The sequence below is a fragment of the Ammospiza nelsoni genome, chromosome 2 (genome assembly GCF_027579445.1).
Source record: "Ammospiza nelsoni isolate bAmmNel1 chromosome 2, bAmmNel1.pri, whole genome shotgun sequence".
Taxonomy (NCBI): domain Eukaryota; kingdom Metazoa; phylum Chordata; class Aves; order Passeriformes; family Passerellidae; genus Ammospiza; species Ammospiza nelsoni.
Genome location: NC_080634.1, coordinates 36522279 through 36542669, shown reverse-complemented (window position 1 = coordinate 36542669; position 20391 = coordinate 36522279). Strand labels below are relative to the sequence as shown.

General features: G+C 40.0%; 1 protein-coding gene across 3 annotated transcripts in view; it reads right to left on the bottom strand.

Moving 5' to 3' along the window:
* The window catches only part of DLG2 (discs large MAGUK scaffold protein 2), a 985669-nt gene that overhangs the window by 842982 nt on the left and 122296 nt on the right, over positions 1–20391 (bottom strand). For all 3 annotated transcript variants that reach the window (XM_059492069.1, XM_059492046.1, XM_059492054.1), the window contains exon 4: positions 19669–19811. In XM_059492069.1, the coding sequence (XP_059348052.1) occupies positions 19669–19811 (143 nt within the window). The remainder of the gene's footprint in view (positions 1–19668; positions 19812–20391) is intronic.

Sequence of the window (20391 nt, the reverse complement as noted above, 5' to 3'; positions counted from 1 at the left end):
AGCTCAGGAACAATTATCTGGCTGTGGACTTGTGTCTCAGAAAGGTCAGGATCTGATTTAATGCTGCTCCACCCTCCTGAGAGCAAATCTTGCTCTCAGTTTCTGGATGTCAGAATGTCACTGGTGAACTTTGCATTTGCTCGTCCCTCATACAGATTTGACCATTCACTAAAGGTTCTCATCCAAGCCATCAGTTACTGGAGTGGGCACTTTTCCTGGACTAATACAAAACCCACACTCAGACCTGCTTTCCCTCACTACTGTATCACACAATTATCTAGCTGCACTGTGACTCTGATCTACAGCAAGACAACTCACTTTGCTGGCAGGGAGGAGACAGTAACTCATGCACCAGCTTTTCTCCTCCCAAACAGAGAGTTCAGATGAAGCTGGCTGGAGTCAGTTGGCCCCACAAACTCAAACCTGGTGACTGACCAGAATACACACACAGGATTCATTTTGCTGATCCATGCTCTGTCTCCAGTGCCCCTTGTTATAGAATCATAGAATGGTTTGGTTGGAAGGGAACTTTAAAGGTCATCTGTTCAAATGCCCCTGCCACAGGCAGGGACACCTTCCACTAGAGCAGATTGTTCAGAGTCCCATCTAGCCTGACCTTGAATGATTCCAGGGGTGTGTCACCCACCACTTCTCTGAACAATCTGTTCCAGTCTTTCACCACTCTCATTGTAAAAAAAAAAAAATCTTATTTCTTGTATATAAATTTAAATCTACTCTCCTTTAGTTTAAAAACATTACTCCTTGTCCTACCACAAAATGCTCCACAAAAAAGTTTGTGCCCATCTTTTTGATAAGCTCCTTTCAGGTACTGGAAGGTGTTCTAAGGTCTCCCAGGAGCCTTCTCTTCTCCAGGCTGAAAATTCCAGCTCTCTCAGCCTGACTTCATAGGAGAGATGTCCAGCCCCATCCTCTGGACTCACTCCACAAGTCCACAATTTTCCCACATTGTGATCTGGATGCACTATTCCAGGAGGGGTCTCAGGAGAGAGAAGTAAGGGGGCAGAAAAGAGAAGAGCTCACACAGAGCTTTATTTTCAAGCTGTGAGACAAATCAAGGCACTCATGTGTCTCCTTCCCCAGGCAGCAGAGAGTCACCAAGGTCACACAATGGTGGACTCTGCCATGTGTGATAATTGGGGAGGGAAGGGAGCAGGGCACTGTGCAGACACCAGAGCCCCTGCAAACACAAGCCTTGAGAAGGCTGTTGCTGAAATACAGTCTCCCCTGCTGAGACCTGGCACACTGAATAGCAGAGGTTGGCAGGATCTGATGTGGCAGAGAGAAAAAAATGAGCAAAAAAAACATCACAAAGATGAACTATGCAGCTAGGATGAAGAGATAAATAATTTACAGTTCAGATGCATGAAAATGACACTCAAAGAATGAGACTGGAGAGACTGGTCACAGTTTTCAGGCAAAGACACACCCCAGCTGTAGCTCCATGCCAGGCAGATATCTGCCTGCAAGAAATGGAGACAATTAACTACTGTATTGCTGATGGGGTGTTTTCCAAAGCATTCGTGGTAGCACTGTATTTAAACTCCATAGGGCAAATTTAGACACCTCTGAACATGAGAATGAATGACATTAAAACATTAAACAAATAAATGCATTTTCCTCAGCTCACTGGGATCTGAGATCATTCTCCTCATTCTTTTACCTTTCAGCTATCAGCCTGCACTTTGCTGGGCATAAAGAAGATAAAACATAAAGAGTAAGTTGTGATATTAAAGATCTATTTCTTTCAAATAAAGCAGAAGCTATTACTGAACTCTTATGAAGGCTGGAGGAAAAGGACTAGAAAAATTAAAAGACTGAACATAATTAATGAATGCTCATTTAGAATTCACCATCATAAAATATCCTGGAAGCAAAATCTACAGCTGAAGAGTGCAGGCTGAATGCAGAAACAAGCTCTGGAAGGAGCTCCATGTACACTGTATCAAACTGAGAGGAAAGACAGGGAGCTGTGGCTGCTGGGAGATCCCTTCAAGCATGGGGTAATGACACCTGGCAAGAGGCCCTGCAAGCAGAAAGGTCACCTGCAGCAAGAGTGACGTGCTGAAGCACATGGTTTGATTCCAGTTGTGCCCACCTGCACACATTCACACTGACATCTTATTCATTAGCTTCAGTGGACTCCCTCCACACTTTAGCTCACATTAGAGAAATCACAATCTTGCCGTGAAAATACAAGTAGACCACAGCTGGAAGCAAATGCAAATACTTGGAAACAGAAAAAAAAAAAAAGTAAGTAAGTCATTAATTGTAAGGGAAAACATGAGTAATGATTTTAAATTAAATAATCTTTGCATGCTATTTTAATTAGCAAGGATGATGTTTATTTTACTTACATAGAAGTTCTGAATACATAAATTCCAACCTACATATTTCAGTTGCCATAACAACTTGATACATTTATTCTCTTGTGTCATTTTTATTGCATCAGTGTAGATTTATATTTTTTAACAACCAGGAAAGAAAAAAAAAAACCAACTGCTTTGGTTGCTATAATAACACGCTATTTTTTAATTGTGCTTTTCACATTTAATTCTTCTTGAAATCAATATTATTTTTCTCCAAAGATGTTCCCAGCACAGTATGGAAAATTCACTACCAATTTCAGGGCTCGGTGTTGGGTCTGTCAAAAATCCCAAGGATATGTACAGCCCTTTGGCTCAACTACTCCTCCAGTAGTCTCCCCTAGGATATATAGCTTGAGGTCAGGTTCTTAACAGAAGACCTACAGAGCAAGTCTAAGCCCCCAGTTAGAGTATATTTCCCTGAAAACCAGAAATAAATTAAATTAGTATCTTTCTTTGAATTAAATTAACACCTTTATTCAGAAAGGTGCACAACAGATTTGAGGCAGCAAACCTAACTGCAGAGATGCAAAACAGTTTAGCAAATCACTGCAGTGTGCTCCAGGCCAGGAGTATCTTACAGAGCAGTTCCCACATTTCATACACACTGGTGTAGCACATAATAAGCTTAACCACACTTTTATCCACAGACAGAACTGGTTCCTAAACTCTTTGGCCTCCAAGGAATTGGATCAAATCTTTTGAAGGTATGGTCAATTGGCACTATGATGGAAGGAAAAGAGAGAATGAGGACAGCCTTTGTCCTTCCCTCTGTGCAGTGTAGCAGAGCCTGCTGCTGCCCATTGACCTTTCCCAACTCTGCAACCCTGCAAATGGGGCCTTTCCAATTAAATTGCAATTACCTTACTGCTGATGTTGCATTTCTATCTGGGCCCCTGTAACAGTCATAATGAGAGAGACTGTATTAATTACTATCAATTATATTCAACCACAAGGTGAGGAACTGCTTAGTAACCATTGTTCCATACAGCTGGCATGGACTGACCTAAGATTAGAGATAATAGGACCTTATGAATATAAGGTTAGAGTTTTTGATGGAGATAGTCATAGTGAAATGGCTCCTGTGGGCTGCCTTGGCCTCTGGGGGCAGCTCTTCATTAATTCCTAACTTTAATACCTCTACTTTAGTCATAAGAGTTAGAATGGCTGCTTTCAAAGGACTGTATCCCTCTCAGTTGTCAGGAGAACAAGAGTCTGTATGTCCCCACAGAGCTTAGGACAAGAGCTAGTCCTTACTGCAGCCTTCCAGTACATAGGCCACCAGACAGCTGGAGAGGGACTTTTGACAAGGGCACACAGTGATGGGACAAGGGGGAATGACTTTAAACTGAAAGAGGACAAATCTAGGTTGGGTACTAAGAAGAAATTCTTTACCAAGAGACTGGTAAGGCACCAGAACAAGTTGCCCAGAGAAGCTGCAGATGTTCCAGCCATAGAAGTGTTGGAGGCCAGGTTGGATGGGACTTCTTGTAGCCTGGTCTACTGGAAGGTATCCCTGTCCACGGCAGGAGGTTGGAACTAAAGGATCTTTAAAGGTCCCTTCCTACCCAAACCCTTCTGTAATTATAACTCAAAACAGGAGAAACACCCAAGAGTGCTATGTACTGCATGATAACCTTGCACGAAATATGCTTAAATAAGGACTCACTCAGATAAAGTGAATTCTGATTTATCTCATGATGTGCTGCAGGTCCATAGCAAATCCAAGAATAGAATCCAATCTCCTGTCTCCCTCACTAGCCCACACAGATTCTTCTTATTTACACACACCTCCAGAGAAATTACAGAGGAGGAAAACTATCCACATTTCACTTGAGATTAAATTTTGTGTCTTTTATTGAGTTTGTCTACTCAATAGCGGTAATAAAACCAGTTCCATTTTGAGAGCAGGACTGATGTATCATAAAGTGATATTTAGGATAACCAAAGGTGTTTTATGCTAATTCAATATAAAGCCTGCATTAAATAAAAGAAAAAAGAACCTCAAACCACCAACAAAACCACAAAATCAAAGCCTTGAAGAATATTGTAATGACTTTTACTTCTCAAGATACTTTCGCTTGAAGCATCCTAAACCTTGGTATAGAAGAATATTTGTTTCAGCCAGAGCCATAGGGAGGGTTAATAAGCAGTGGCTGTCATTACAGTGGCAAGCTGCCTTGCTAAGTCATGGCTGTACAGCTCCACAATCATATATACTCATGCTGACATGCAAAAAGACTGCAGCTAAACAAAACCTTTGGCAAAACATAGTGCCATATCTCTTCATCCAGCTTCCTTCCTACAAAGCATTACAAAATGCTTCACACCAATATATATCAAAGGGAAAGGACCCAAAAGGTAAGTTAAGTAGAATGAATCAGGTCATTAAATTGCAGATTACATCATCACACTCCCTAAGTTGATAACCAGACAACAAAGTGAAGTAAAACAGAAAACAACATTCCCTGAATATTTTGCAGAAGGTTGCACTCCATGGATCTACCAATGCTTAACAATTTCCTTTGTGACAACTGTCCTGACCTCAATGCTGGATGAGAATCTTTCATTGCCTAACGGAGAGATGGCAGAAAATTATATTTTGTATGAGGATCCAAGAACTATTAACATCAGCCATTTACCAAGGGTATTAAAAATTATGGACTGTACAGGGGTTCTGTGAGCACAAAAGCAGGGCTACTGAGACTTAAATAAATTTCACTGCCAACTGCAGTTGACACTGAGAAAAGGTGCAGATGCCTATGTACCAGGCAATGCCAAGAATTGCAGGGAGGAAGTCTCCTAGTCTGTGTAATGCCCCTTCCATGCATACTACCATGCACGGTCCATATGGATCCTGGACCAGGAATCCTTCAGAGGTATCAGCTTGAGCTGACCTGAGAAATAGTGCCCGTATCACAACTCACTGACACTGAGGTCCACATGACACTATCAGAAGGGAAACCCTGAATGAGGCAATAAATCCAGTCTAAAAACTGTCTGACTGCAATAACTCACACTAAAGCTCTCTGCAACTCTCTGCATTTGCAATCTGTCCATGTGCTTAGGGAAGACTTTCTCCTTTTGCTGGGATGTATCTGTCATTGAGGAGGTTAGCTTGGGTAAACTTGAAAGAATGTCAGATGAAAAATTTGAAAATACTTTAACTGTTGATGAATATTTGCTTGAAACATCCCAAATCACCTTTATAACCATTACTGTACAACGACACCTCTCATTAGCAGAGGCTCAAATTCCAATTCTCGTTTTATTCAGAAGCCTTGTAACAACTTGGATGCTTGTTAATGCAAACAGAACACGGCTCTACGCGCTATTCTGTATATTTAGCTGTCCTGGTTTCAGTTGGCACAGAGTTAATTTTCTTCCTAGAAGCTGGTACAGGGCTGTGTTGTGGATTTAGGATGAGAATAAAGTTGGTAAGACACTGATGTTGTAGTTGTTGCTAAGCAGTGTTTACACTAAGCCAAGGACTTTTCTCACACCAGCCCACCAGCAAGAAGGCTGGAGGAGCACAAGAAGCTGGGAGGAGACAGCCGGGACAGCAGACCCCAAGTGTTCCAAAGGATATCCCATACCATATGGCATCATGCTCAGTATGGAAGCCAGGGGGAAAGCTGGCCACAGGTCACTGCTCAGGCACTGAGTGGACACTGAGCAGTAGATGGAAGGTGTAACTTGTTTTGTATATTCAAAATCTTTATTATTGTTGTTATTACTATTTTTCCTTCAATTTCTGTCTGTCAAAAAGCTTTGTCTAAAATCGTAAGGTTTGCCTTTTTTTTTTTTCCCCAATTCTTTCCTCCATCCCGCTGAGAAGGGGTGAATGAGGAAGGGGCTGTGCGATGTTTAGGTACCTGAGAGGTTAAACCATGACAACAACCCCCATCTTGACAACCTATTGCATTATTACCACCACCAGGTTAATACCACACTTCACTAGCTCATAAACAAAGCTGAAGCCAGGCAAGATCACTTTCTGAACACGTTTCTCTGCAGTACTTAGTCAAACAGGGGGCACTAGAGACAGCCCTAAAAGAGATGGTGGATTCTAATATTGCGCTTCTAAAGGATGTGGGCAAAAATCTACTTTCTACTATTAAGAAAAAATACCTGTAATCAGCTATGTAATTTCATGGTTTGGGAACATCCCCACATCTGTTCTCTTAGCTATATTTAACTAAGAATATTCTTTTGAATATCTGTGACCAACATCCTAATGCTGCTTCATAAAGGCAATCCAAGCCCTCGTTTTCTTTTGGCTGAGCAGCAGCAAAGCCCTGTGAAGCCAGGCACAAAGATTGGTTTTCCAAGATCATTACAACTTGAGCACTCCTTTCTGTTCAGCATTGAGCAAGGATGCCAGATCAGTCCTGCCCTCTGTGTGAGGACTATCCATAGAACAGAGCACCAATATAAGGAGGGGTTTGGTCCCAGTCCAAGGGTGAGATGATCACAAATTGCAACCAAAGAGTAATATATGATGATTCTAAACCTCAGAAGTAACAGAATTGTCCACCCTGAGTGCAGAGATATCTGAATATCAGGCACATTCCCTAGATGGGGAAAAAACAAGGAATCCAATAAATAAATTTATATTAAATTAAGAAGCAGCATTAATAAATACACTTATGACTGCAGAAGATGGACTGTTTCAGACCATAATGTACTCAGCATCCTGAATACTGAAACATCTAATTACAGGCTTGCTGCTGACCTAGCAAAGATGCTGCTGGGTGTGCCGTGAGCATTTTCTGTCCAAAAAAGTAAAAGATATCTCAGAAAAAGAATTCTGATTACATAAGTAAAGGCATATGTCTGTCATGAATCTTCCTACTGCTCAGGAAGACACAGCTATCAGCTTTGTTACCTATGCTTTTCTACACAACAACAAAAAATGTGTGAGAGACGACACCAGCTTCGTGTAATGACTGACCTGAAATCTCTCAAGGGATCCTTTTACTCCTTCTTGTGGTAATTAGCAAATTCACCCAGATTAAACTTGTTTCAGTGGTTCATTAAAACAGTAATAATTTAAAAGTCACCACTGCTTTGTTTACACCAGAGTTTCAAAAGCCACCTTCTGAAAAAATGGACTTCATATCCACTATGTCTGTTACTGCTAATTCTATTTTTTTCCAGCTTGCACAAGAGCTGTTTGATGTGTCTCTCGTGTCTCTTCTCAGAAAGAGACACCATGACTACTTGGAAGTGCTGAGCTAAAAAATAGATATATACACATACAGTGACAGGGCATAGCATTTCTGAAAACCAGGTGGGCTCTACACTTCTGGAAAGAATTGGAGGACCTGGGAAAATTGCATCATTTTGGTTTATCCTTTCAGAGAAGAAATGTTATGCAGCTACAGCAGTGAAATGAACACCACTATTTGGGCTATACCTGTTGAGCAACAAGACTGCCCTCGTGTCAGAAAAGCACAAGAAGCCAGACATATCAGCTGAGATGGAACCAGAATGCTGAATCCACTCAAAGGCACAAAGATCCATTTGCAGCTTCAATCATTTTTCCCCCACTGGTATTGTGCAAGTCTGTGCAAGCTGATGGAAGTGTGAGATCCAGCTGAGACTTTCTAGAAATGAGATATTTGAACTATATTAAAAATTCCATTTCAGAACTCATCTGTCAAACTAGTTTTCTGGCTTGAGGGGTGTGGGAGGAAATAGGCACCACACAGAGACAACACCCAGCACAAGAGGTGTTTTGGGTTAATACATTAAGGTTCTGCTCTATTACACTGTCCATTTCAGTTCAAGACAAGAGAAAGTGGAGAAGCAAGAGCAAACAGTGGGATAATATTGATCAAGAGGAGGAGAATATTGTTGCAGGAATTCTTGCTATGACTGCAACTGCCTCCTCTTTCAGGACAAAACAGAGTTTTGAAGATGAAATGAGATAGTTGCATAGCTTTCTCTGAAAAGCTTCTGTGCACCGGGGGTGACAATACCAGGGAAGTTCCTCACTGAGTATGTCATGAAGAGCTGAAGAAACAGACGTGGAAGTCAAGAGTTAATGAGGCACAGGAGTAGACATGCAGAGAGATGACAGACCTTAGGAATAAGACAAAGTGGTAATTGATGGTAGAAAGGTGGAAGTTAACAGAGGCTTCCAACAGCAAGGCAAATATGGTTAAAGAAATTAGCTCAGAAAGTGATCTCTATGAAAAGACCATCCACTTGGATAGGTAAATGGATCAAGATTACATAGGGAAAAGAAACATAGGAAAAGAGCCTAAAGGCTCTTTTCAAGAAGGAGGAGAGTGACAAAGGGTGAAATTCACTCCTTCATAGTACACAAAGGTCTAGACCAGCGCTTAATTCACAAGCCAGCTAAATATTATAATGGCAAACAAGCAGTAAATTGTCTCATCTCTAAACCAGGGGCAGCTCTCACAATAACCCGTGGCAAATTAAAGTGGTATGAGTGAGGCTCAAGGACAAGCAAATGTGTAAAATGTACAAGCTGAAAACACATAACATCCCATGTTTCAGTACTTGTCTGGTATTTGTAACTGTACTATAAAAAAAACCAAAAAACTGTGGAGATAAGTTATATTTTCAAGTTGACAGCTTCCCTTTAATTTACAAGGTTGTTACTCTGGAGATTGTATTTACCATTTGCTAAAACCTGAAGGTATCTGTTCCAGATTACAAAGAAACTAAACAAAAGAGGCTGGATATTTTCTCTTTCATATACATTTATCTTTCTAAGCAAAGATACATTCATCTATCCAAGAAATCACTCCCAGGGTGATCTTTATGTGATCCAGAAGTCTTCGGGTGATATCATTCTTTATTCTTGGGAACTACTTAAGAAACATTTTAATACAGAAGCATTGCTAGACTGCAGAAATATATAATGGACTCTTAAACCTCTCTATGGAGACTTGTGTCCTTTGCACATGGAGGGCAGTGAATTCTCTTGCTTAGTTGCTCAGATTGCTGAAGAATCAGAGTTAATAAATGTGTGAGACAAATTGTTCTGAAATATTTTTAGAATGAATCTTAACTAGAGTACATTTGTCCCTGAATATCAATTTTACAGAACTCTTACAGCTTTATAGGACTAAGAAGTATACTTTAGGAGCTGATGTACTTGTTTTTGCAGGTGGCTAAAATATAACTTCTCAGAGTCTTCTTAGAAACAATGAATTATATCACAAACTGTTCAGAGGAACTGCTAGCTTGTGGAAGAAGCTTCATGGGGCATTCTGATATTTTTATGTTCGCAATTTTTTCAGACTAATCTGGTATTCCCTTGCTGAAACATATAATGGTTTAGGAAAATTATTTTAGAAAAAATACATTAAAATTGCAAGAGTTGCTAAGTCATATTTTCAAACTAGATCTATCATTTTTGACCTTGATAGACAGAAGTGGAATTTACACAATAGTCTGACCTCAATGCTTATCATAATAGAGACTCGCTGCTTAATTAAAAGTTTGGCTCATTCTGTATGCTGGTTGATACTCAGGCACATTTTCATTGGGGAAAATTATTGTTTCTGGTCCCTCGCAGCTGTTCTGGCCTGCTCCCAATCCTTTGCAGATGTAATAACAAATCACAGATCAAAAAACTGCCTGGAGGTTGTTTGATAGGCATATTATATAAATGTGAAAAAAAAATTAAATAAACCCAAATAAACTTGTTGTGGAGGATGTGACTCTTTCATCAATGCTGATCTGGTTTAATTTATTATCAAGATCCCAGATCCATCCCACTAATGTCAGTAGAAAACAATTATTAAACTAAACAATCAGATCTCCCTGTCAAAAAGGACATATGAAACCAGTGAGTCCTCTAAACCCTCACGCAGGGCACACCAACACGATCATGATGTTAAACTAAAATCATAGAATTATAAAATATCTTCAGCTGGAAGGGACCCACAGCAGTTATCGAATCCGACTCCTGGCCCTGCACAAGACAGCCCCAAGAGTCACACTATGTTCCTTAAGGCGTAGTCCAAATGCTTCTTGAACTCTGTCAGGCTTGGTGCCCGGGAAGCGACCACTTCCCTGGGGAGCCTGTTCCAGCCCCCAGCCACCCTCTGGGTTTAGAATCTTTTCCTAATATCCAACCTAAACCTCCCCACACAAAACTTTAGGCCATTCCCTTGGGTGTAATTGCTGGTCACCAGAGACAAGAGGTCAGCACTTCTTCTTTGAGGAAGTTGCAGACTGCAATGAGGTCTCGCCCTCAGCCCCCTCTTCTCCAGGCTGAATAGACCAAGTGCCCTCAGCCACTCTTCATATGGCTTCCCCTCAGGACCCTTCACCATCCTCATGGCCCTCCTTTGGACACTCTCTAATAGCTTTATATCTTTCTTATCTTGTGGTGCCCAAAATTGCACTTGAGGTGAGGTTGCCCCAGTGCAAAGCAGAGCAGGACAATCCCTTCCCTTGCCCAGCTGGCCATGCTGTGCCTGATGCCCTCCAGGACATGCTTGGCTCTCCTGGCTGCCAGGGCACTGCTGACCCGTGTTCAGCTTGTCATTAATCAGGAACCCCAGGTCCCTTTCCCCTGCAGTGTGAAAAAGTGAGAGGAAACCAAGGAAACGGCTTTTTATCAGGAGCATTTCTAACTATACGAACACAAGAGATGGCAAAAGCAGAATGATGTCTAGTTCCAAGCCTTGTCCATAGGATAGAAGTTGTCTTTTTAGATAGTGGCATGATATGTATATTGCCCTACTCTCAGCATCATAAGATCATTTCTGTCCACAGGATGACCCTGTTCTGCATGGACACAACTTGGTTTAAAATGGAAACATTGGCCTGACCATATTAAAACACATTCAGAAACAACTCTAAAATGACATTTAACAGATGCTCTGGCATTCAAGTTATTGACAAGCTACAGAACAAATAACAAATTTATAAATAGAGACCCAGCATGGATACCCAGTTTGGGCAAGGCATTTAGCTGCAGCGAGTAATAAATAAGGGTTTTCATAACATAGTGACTTTGCAGTTACCCATTTCTAAACATTAGTCAACCCAGTTGAGAAGAAAAGGAAAATGTATAAAACAATCTCTTCAAGTAAAGAAAAACTTAATAGCGCATTAAAAAAATTAAATTACAAAGCTACTGTATATTAAATAATAATAAACCTAACAAACATGGAGCTAAGCTTCAGCATTGTTGTTCAATAATTATCTAGTAAGGGTTGTTACACATCCTTGGGTGCAAAAGGAAAATGACTAGCGAAACACACACCAAGATGTCACTTACACTGTACCCCTTAAAAAGACTGCTGCTGTCTTGAAGGAGAACTTAGTGCCAAATAGAATTACTTGGGAATTGGCTTTAGCACAAAATCAACCCACAGACACAAATTGCATTTGATCAGATAAATGTATACTATGGTGCTAAATCTAGTGAAGAAACAGATGCATTAAACTCAATGTTTTGAACCCTTCTAATGAAACATTATGGTTGATCATACCTAATGACTCTTGCATATTAAGTATAATCACTTAAACAGAATCAAATGTGGCTCCTGGGACTAAATCAAGCCATACAAATTAAGCTGTACCCAGTTGCAAACAAAGAAAACAAACAAAATTCCAGAGAAGAGACTGAATTTTCATAGGCACACGTAGAAGGGGCTGCAGTTCCATGTTTTTAAGACAAGCTGTTAGTGTGAAACAGATTAATGGTTTGTTAATTGCTTCAGGCAGAAGATTTTAAAGTAAGGGTTTTACTACTGGAACTTTTAACAAGCCAGCACTTAGAGGACAGAGAAGTAATTACAGTGTTTATAATAGCTGGGTACAAGGATAGAAAGCATTCCTGGAGCAAATAGATGTAAGAAGATTCATTTTGCATGATGCAATTAAAAATATTTGCAAAACAAACATCTAAACATAAGAAATGCATGAAACAACAGGAATGAAACGATGAACTGGAATCTTTGGGGACCATGTCAAAGCAATGATCCCACACTGTGCTGAATGAAGATTGTGCATATGAGATCAAGGTGTGATGACCAAACTTGCACAGCAGCTACAAATGATTATCATTCAATATGGCAGAAGTATCTGCACTAAATGCCCTACAAGTAAACATTCTTTTCATGCCCTTACACAGGAACAGGCAGACTTTCAGTTGCCAGATTTATATGTAAGTGCAACAGCAGAGCATTCTTTTCCTTCACCTCAGCTTTCCATACAGATAAAGGTCAAAACACTGCTGACCAGAAATAAGCAACACTGAAGACCAAATTAAAGACTAGAGAGGTTAAGACAAAGCATAAATTTATGTCTTTTAATGAGTGCATGGAGCTGAGCACAAGCCTGCAGGTTCAGGCAGCATTTCTATTGTCATACTAAAGATCCACTCCATTTTTGGTTTATCAGATGGATTCCTTCATCTAGGTGATTTTTTTGTTCTCCATTATTGTATTTTCTAAACATCTCAGGGTTTCAATTGTATCTATCTACACAATGCTTGGGGGAGAGACATCCTTTAGCTACTGACTGCTTTTTGCAATGCATAGAGTCCTCCTAGGGAAGAAAGCTTTTTCCCAGGCCAGTGACCATTTGCTAAGCTGAGGAGCAGGGCTCAGACCTGCATACCTGTTCTCAAGCTGCAGGAACCCACTACCCACTAATACTGCTGCACAGACAGCAGAGATACTTTTCCCCAGACTTACCTGGAACTGGGAAGGGAGAGGACACTTCTCAAAGCAGTGGAAGACCTGAAATTGTCCCATTTTAAATCACTTTCAGCTCAATCCCTATTATCTCACATTTTCTAGGGGTGAAAAAGAAATAAGTCTTCGTTTTCCAACAGGGACAATTTAAGAGCCATGATTTCAGGAAAATGCTTTCAAGCTGTGAATGCTAGTCCTATAAACCTTGGTCCAAAGAAGCAATGAGGCTCTTTGGCAAAGGTGAAATTACAAACAAATCCTGTCTTCATGATTTCCAGCAGCAGATTGGGCACATCCCCAGTCAGCTGTGGTGAATACCACACTGAATGTTTATAAAATAGGGTAAGGCTGAATTTCCCAGCACTGAACACTTTCTGTACTTCTAGTTCAAACAAATTCAGATTAGACTTGCAAAACAGCTAAAGCACCCAATACAAGGCTTGGTCTTTTCTGACTCTTTCCTGAGCATCTGCTCCTGGCCCCCAAGGGAAGCCAGGTACCAGGCTACATGGACAGATAACTATTGCTTGGTTTATGTCAATGCAGATGCTTTATTAATGGAACTTGCAATGACTCAGCTTGAAAGCATTCAAGATCCTCAGAAACTCTGGAGGCACATGATCTTTGTAGTGTCACATCTACACAGTTCTCTAAGTAGGCACCTGGCATTTGTTTGTCTCAAAATGTGCTTGTCTGGACCATACCAACCAGCCCAATGTCTAAGAACTGTCAGAATCCACAAACTCCATGTTTCTGGCACACCTTCACAACCTGCTCATTTAGGTGAACTTCAGCTACACTTCCCCCAAGATGTGTCACCAACCCTCCCACTGAATGCAACATCCAGCATCCCCTAAATGCAGTTTGAGAAGAATGAACATACGGCTCCCTGGGACATAGTGGGCATTTGAAGTGAAGTTCTTAATTTTTTCTGTTAAATCCTCCCCCTTCCAGATTTAAATATAAGTATGGTGACAATGGGGAGGTGGAAAAGAATGAAGAGAAAACAGGGATAAGGGCTTTGCATTTATGACTTTTCAACACTGGTGTTTGAGCACTTGCTGGAGAGGGTTCCACCCTTAGGTATGCAAAAGAAGAGAAAACAGCCTAGACTTTAATACTTGTCAGAGTTGTAATAGCTATAAACTCTAAGTTGCAAAGCCACGTGTCAGCATTCTTGCCCAATAAATATTTAATTATTCCACACAAATGGGCAACATCCCAACAAGAAAAAGCTAAACAATACCTGCCAGCAGAATTCTTAGTGCATTTTTATGGGTGAAAAGCACTATCAGCTCCCCTCTGGTCAAGAAAGGAGCTGTACATGGATTTCCACATCTTCAGAAAACATCCTTGCTAAATAGCTTCTTCATAAGGAAAAATGCACCAGCAGTGCCTTTATGCCTGTTATGAGAGACATCTAGCTATGGTCTTATTTAAAGAATAGAGACCATGATTCTGAACCCTTAATCAGGATAAGGTATCAACATCTTGATGAGGCAGATTTTAAGGGAATGACACCTTGTCCCATATTTGGAATTCATTACTTGTTAGTTTATAGGTGTATTCTGTGTTTTGTGGACTTTAACCCTGAACTGTTTCAGCCCATGGAGTGCCCCACACTATATGGTCCATAACTCCCATCTCCACACAGTGAGATACCTCAGACAATGTAACTCTCAGATCCCTTTCATGACTTAGTTATTAAGTTCTCTTCTCAGACTTTACATACAGTCCTTCAGGAAGTACACAGAACAGTAAGAAATGAAAACCTGCTGCTCCCAAATCCTGAATTAGTATTTTCATTAATACATGAATCTTGCAAAGTAGTCTCCAGAATTTTTTTTAATATAGTTGGTGGTATAGTGCCTGTGCTGTCAACACTAATTTCCTTTCACAGTGCCTCAAGGATTTCTGTTTTGGAAACTAAAATATTCGATACCTCCAAGTATAGCTCCTTCGAGAAGAGTCTAAGACAACTAAATACTTGCTATCCCAAAAGACAAGATTTCTCATTACAACCTAGTATTTGTTGTTACAGGGGCAGGTAAAGCATTGAGCTCTGGGATCCCCAGAGATGAGAAGGATGTGAATCTGTTGGAGTAGGTCCAGAAGAGGCCAAGAAGATGATCAGAGGGCTGGAGCACCTCTCCTATGAAAACAGGTTGAGAGAGTTTGAGTTGTGCAGCCTGGAGATGAGAAGGTTCCAGAGAGATCGCACTGAGGACTTTCAGTACCTAAAGGGGGCTACAAGAAATTTGGAGAGGGACTATTTACAAGAGCAGGTAGTGACAGGACAAGGGGTGATGGCTTTACATTGAGAGAGATTAAGTTTAGATTGAATATTACAAGAAAGTTCCTCACTATGAGGATGGTGAGATACTGGAACCCAGGAAAGCTGTGGTTGCCCCAACCCTGAGAGTGTTCAAGGCCAATTTAGAGGTGGGTTTAGAAACCTGGTCTACTGGAACATGTCCTGCCCATGCCAGGGGGAGCTGGCACTAGATGATCTTTAAGGTTTCTACCAACCCAAAGCATTCTGCGATGCTGCATGATTCTGTGATGTGTTTAAGTGCTTTCTGTAACAGGACTCAATAAAAGGCTATCCACGTCTACTGCTATTTGAACAAAATCCAAGGGATTCTAATTCTCCTTAGCGAAACTCCAGTTTGTCATAAGGAAGGACCTTCCATCAGTGAGGAAATAAGTTACCTGCAGAAATAGTTGACTTTGCACTGCGGGAGGTTTTATAAAGCAGACTAGGCAAACATGTCAGGAACAGCTCAAATGCAGTTGATCTGCCCCCGGGCAAGAGAAAGGACAACAGGGGTATTTTAGGCCTTCTCAAGATTTATATTCTGGAGTTCCTACACCATAATGAACATGTTGGACTTAATTTAGTGCCCAATATGTCAAATTTCCTGCTTTCTATCTGAATATATGAAACAAATAAAGCCTTTGCAAACAGAACCTAATAAACATTTCTAGTGAATCTGAACATGGCCCAAAAACTGTTTCATTGATTCTGAAATGACCCACCAACTTAAGCTGATTTTGTCAAGCTGCATTTACAGGAGGGAAAGCAACATGGATAAATTAACACAAAAACCACATTCATATGGGTCCTTCTTTCTTCCTTTTCACTAACACCCACCCACTTGAATTATTTTGGTCTATGATATTTAGAGCTCTGCCAGATACATTGACATATATATTTAGTCTCTATAGAGGGAAAAATGCAATAATAATGTGATGACAAGAAATACTGCATTTTTCATCTGCAAACATTGAAGTCACTGTTTACTCAGACGACCAACAATGCTGTTAATCATGAAGTGCAAAGCAAGGATGAGGTGTTTAAATACACAGGCCATACCTAAACATTTATCAATTTCATGTACACTAGAGTATCCTTCAGGATTAAAACATAAACAGCATAGAATTTAGCTAGAATCATGCAAGTTAAAAAAAAAAAAAAAAAAAAAAAAAAAAGGAGGAAAAAACCCCAAACCAGTAACTACACTAAAACCCAACACTTTTGTTAATTCCACTGTCCATAGCCATGGGATCCTACGCGGAGGCATGCGCACAAAAAATTTGGATGCGATTGGTTCTGACACATACAGTGAGCAAGAGCTCACTGGATATTCCACTGACTTTTCACTTGCTTTTACAAAGGCCATTCAAAATTACAGTCTCTGAGTCTGGGAGACACCTCTCTTCTCAGGCACTCTTCTGAGAATGATAGGAGATTATAGGATGGGCCATGATCCTTTCACATCCATTTAAAGAGATGAAGATCCAGCCCCAATATACTGTAAGATCTAGCACCAGTTTGCTAAAAAGCACTATGGTAATCACAGATGCAAGGTGGCAAATTTGTACAGTATTGCAAACAACCAAACACCTTTTCTCTTATCTAAAAATCTGCACTTTCGGAAAAGCAAGTACATAAATACAAAGCAGGGTTCACAGGACACCTGTCCTAGACAGTAAAAGCTGTTTTCCAAAAGGAAGGTAACAATTTTCAATTATCAACAATTAAGATAGAAAAAGGACCAATTGATATAGAAAAAATTATATACAGACAGCCAAGGAAGGTTTTGAGGGGAAGGCATGAAAAGGGGATGGCCTCTGGACTGACTGATTATCCTTGGGCTTACAGTGCTGTATTCAGCTCTGGGGTCCTCAGCACAGCAAGGACATTGACCTGCTGGAGCGCATCCAGACGAGGTCACAAAGATCCCCAGAGGGATGGAGCACTTCTCCTGTAAGGAAAGCTAAGAGAATTGGGATTGTTCAGTGTGGAGAGCAAAAGGCTTGGGAGTGACCTAACTGCAGCCTTCTGGTACCTGAAAGGAGCCTAGAAGAAAGCTGGAGAGAAACTTTTGGCAAGGACATGTAATGATAAGACAAGGGAATGGCTTTAAAGCGAAAGATGAGAGGTTTAGATTAGATACAAGGAAGAAATTCTTTACTGTGAGGGTGGAAGACACTGGAATAGGCTGTCCAGAAAAGTTGTGGATGCCCCATCCCTGGAAATGTTCAAGGTCAAGCTGGATGGGGCTCTGAGCAACCTGCTCTAGTGGAAGGCATCCCTGCCCATGGGATTAGATGACCTTTAAGGTTCTTTCCAACAAAAGCCATTCCTTAAGTCTATGATTTTACAAAAGAAGGAAGGCCTTGTCTTTCCAAATTTGGGACATGTAATTGAGGATGGAAAAGGAAGTACAAAACAATCATTTCCCATGAGGGATGGACCATGAATAAGAATTTATGCGATATATTAGATTATTTGATTACATTTTCATATGGTAATTTTTCATAGAAAGCAAAGGGCTATCTTGGATTTGTACAGCAGCTTGTACATCTAGCTTGCACTAATCTGACTTGGAACTGCTGATAGCATGTTGGGTTATCATAAGGAAAAAACCAAAAACCTACATTTACAGCCTCTTTGGCCTGCATTGGACCCTTAAAATATATATAACTTTTTAAGGGACTAAACTTTTTGTTCTCCCATTACCCTGATGAAATTTATGGAGAGACCGCAAATTTGAAAAAGGCACCCTGGACTCTGACTATCAGCACCCTGCCTTGGAAAGGCTATTCTAGTTTTTATGCTATGGTTTTCTATTGCTTTCCTTTAAATCAGAACACTTTTTTCATAAAATGAGAAACATTTGGAGTTGGCCCTGTATCTGTTATCTTCAGCATAGAATACAGAGTTCAAATTCCCCTGTACAGGACGAGCAGCACACCTCTCAGATAGCAATGAGTTTAACGAGGATGGGGTTGGGGGTCAAATACTTTGATGAGGTTGGAACATAAAGACAGTCTGTCCACTGTCTTCATCAGATGCTCCAAGAGATAACAGGAATACACTTTCACCATTTTAAAGCATAAAGATTTATGCTTTAAAAATATATTTTTAAAAAAAAGAGAGATATTAGCTGTCTGTGCCTTCAAACTGTGACTCAAATGTTAAATCATTCATGGGATATATCCTACATTAGCGTTAAGACTAATTTGTTCTGATTTCACTCAAAATCAGAATGCTTGTTCTCATTAATTCTGCAAGCTTCTTTTGCTAATTAATTTTTACAATAAATTTCTTCATTTCTTCTTAGTTTTGTTCTAGCCACCTAGAACAATTCTGATTTATCTTTTTGAAGAATCACATCTGAAATGGCATGTAGAACTACAATTTCTGTCTGAGTTTTACATTGTTATAAAGGGGGAAAGCTCTTAAAAATAGTCATGCCTATGGGAAAGTTCTTGCCAACAACTTTTAAAATTTGAAATGCCTTACTTACCATGACAACAATGAAAACATTTATATATTTCCCTCATCTTTTATTCTGGACTGGAGATTTGCAGTTTGCAATCCATGCCCACCCTATTTGTGTTTCACTGTTTAAGAACACAGCAATACATTGCTTGCTTCTGTGGGGTTTGTTTCATCTTTATAGTACAAATGTGGGTGGAGGCAAGTAGTTTAGATTTCTAATATATTTACTAATAATAATCTGGAAGCTGGCAAAAGCAGATTAGAGCTGGGGGTGACAAAGGTTTTCAATGCTTCCAGTGGCTACAGGAGAAAAGCAAAGGTGTGCAGCCTTCTTCTATGTATCTGTTCCTCATGCAGAGACTATTTTGGTTGATCTCGGTGAACATGGACTATGGAAAAGTTCAGCCCAATGTCAATTGCAGAAATTTGAAAAATCATATTAAATTTTTTACACAGGATGTAATCACTGGAATATTAATAACCTCAGCAGTCATCAGCAAGTAGGAAAGATATATTCTCTTTTGGGGGGTAATCAGACACCAAGTATCAGATAAAGCACACTAAGGATGAGAAAATGAAAGTTTTCTACTTTCCCTTTGACAGATTGCAATTGAAAGGATAAAGAAGTCTGCGATATAATCAAGGTCAGAGGGATAAGACTGTATGTACATATATCCTCCACACCCTAATCTAATTAATTAACCCATCCTTTCAGTCTTATACACCATTGCATAGCTTTTCTCAGGTTTGAGACATCACACTCACTACATATATTTTAATTCTTAATCTGTTAAAATACCTCCTGTTTTTTCTGTAGATTTTCATGCTCTGTAGCAGATGTTGTCTTCTCCCATTTCTCTGCAACTTGATTTGCTTCTTCTATTTTTTGCTCATAGCTTTTCTGGGAATTTAGCAGTGTCACTTCATAAAACTCTTGAATGTCTGTTTGTAAAGAGGAACAAGTAAAATACATTATTCACCATATTGGCTTTGACTCTCAGGTGTTTTCCTTTGATACACACTTACACATTATCATTCTAATGATAAACACATACTACATTTTTAGTAGAAAGCACCAATATACAAGAGTTTAGAAAAAAACTATAGACATATTTTCTAAAATTTCTATGAGATTCTTGAGTCATATTCTCATTTTAAAGAGGTCTGTAGAAAACAAAATAAAAATGTAAAGGAAGAACATTTTAAGAAAAGATTCAAAGAACATGTTACAGGCAGACCTGAAGAACATAGGTAGAACAGACCCTTTTACAGGGAGAAGTCACAGATTGCTTTAACCAGTACCCTAGAAATTTGCAAATGTAAAATACCTTAAGAGAAACTTGATGACACCCATCCAAGGCACCTGAATCACTCTCAGCCCTATCTGAAGGTGCATTTGGCTTTTTTTTCAAGTGGGGTGCACAGTTTGAAGGAAGACTTTGCAGATTCACCACTTCAGTCTGCTGCCATTCAGAAGTAGCTGGGTAATGTTTGGTTTCAACCAAGAATAACCAACAAGCTA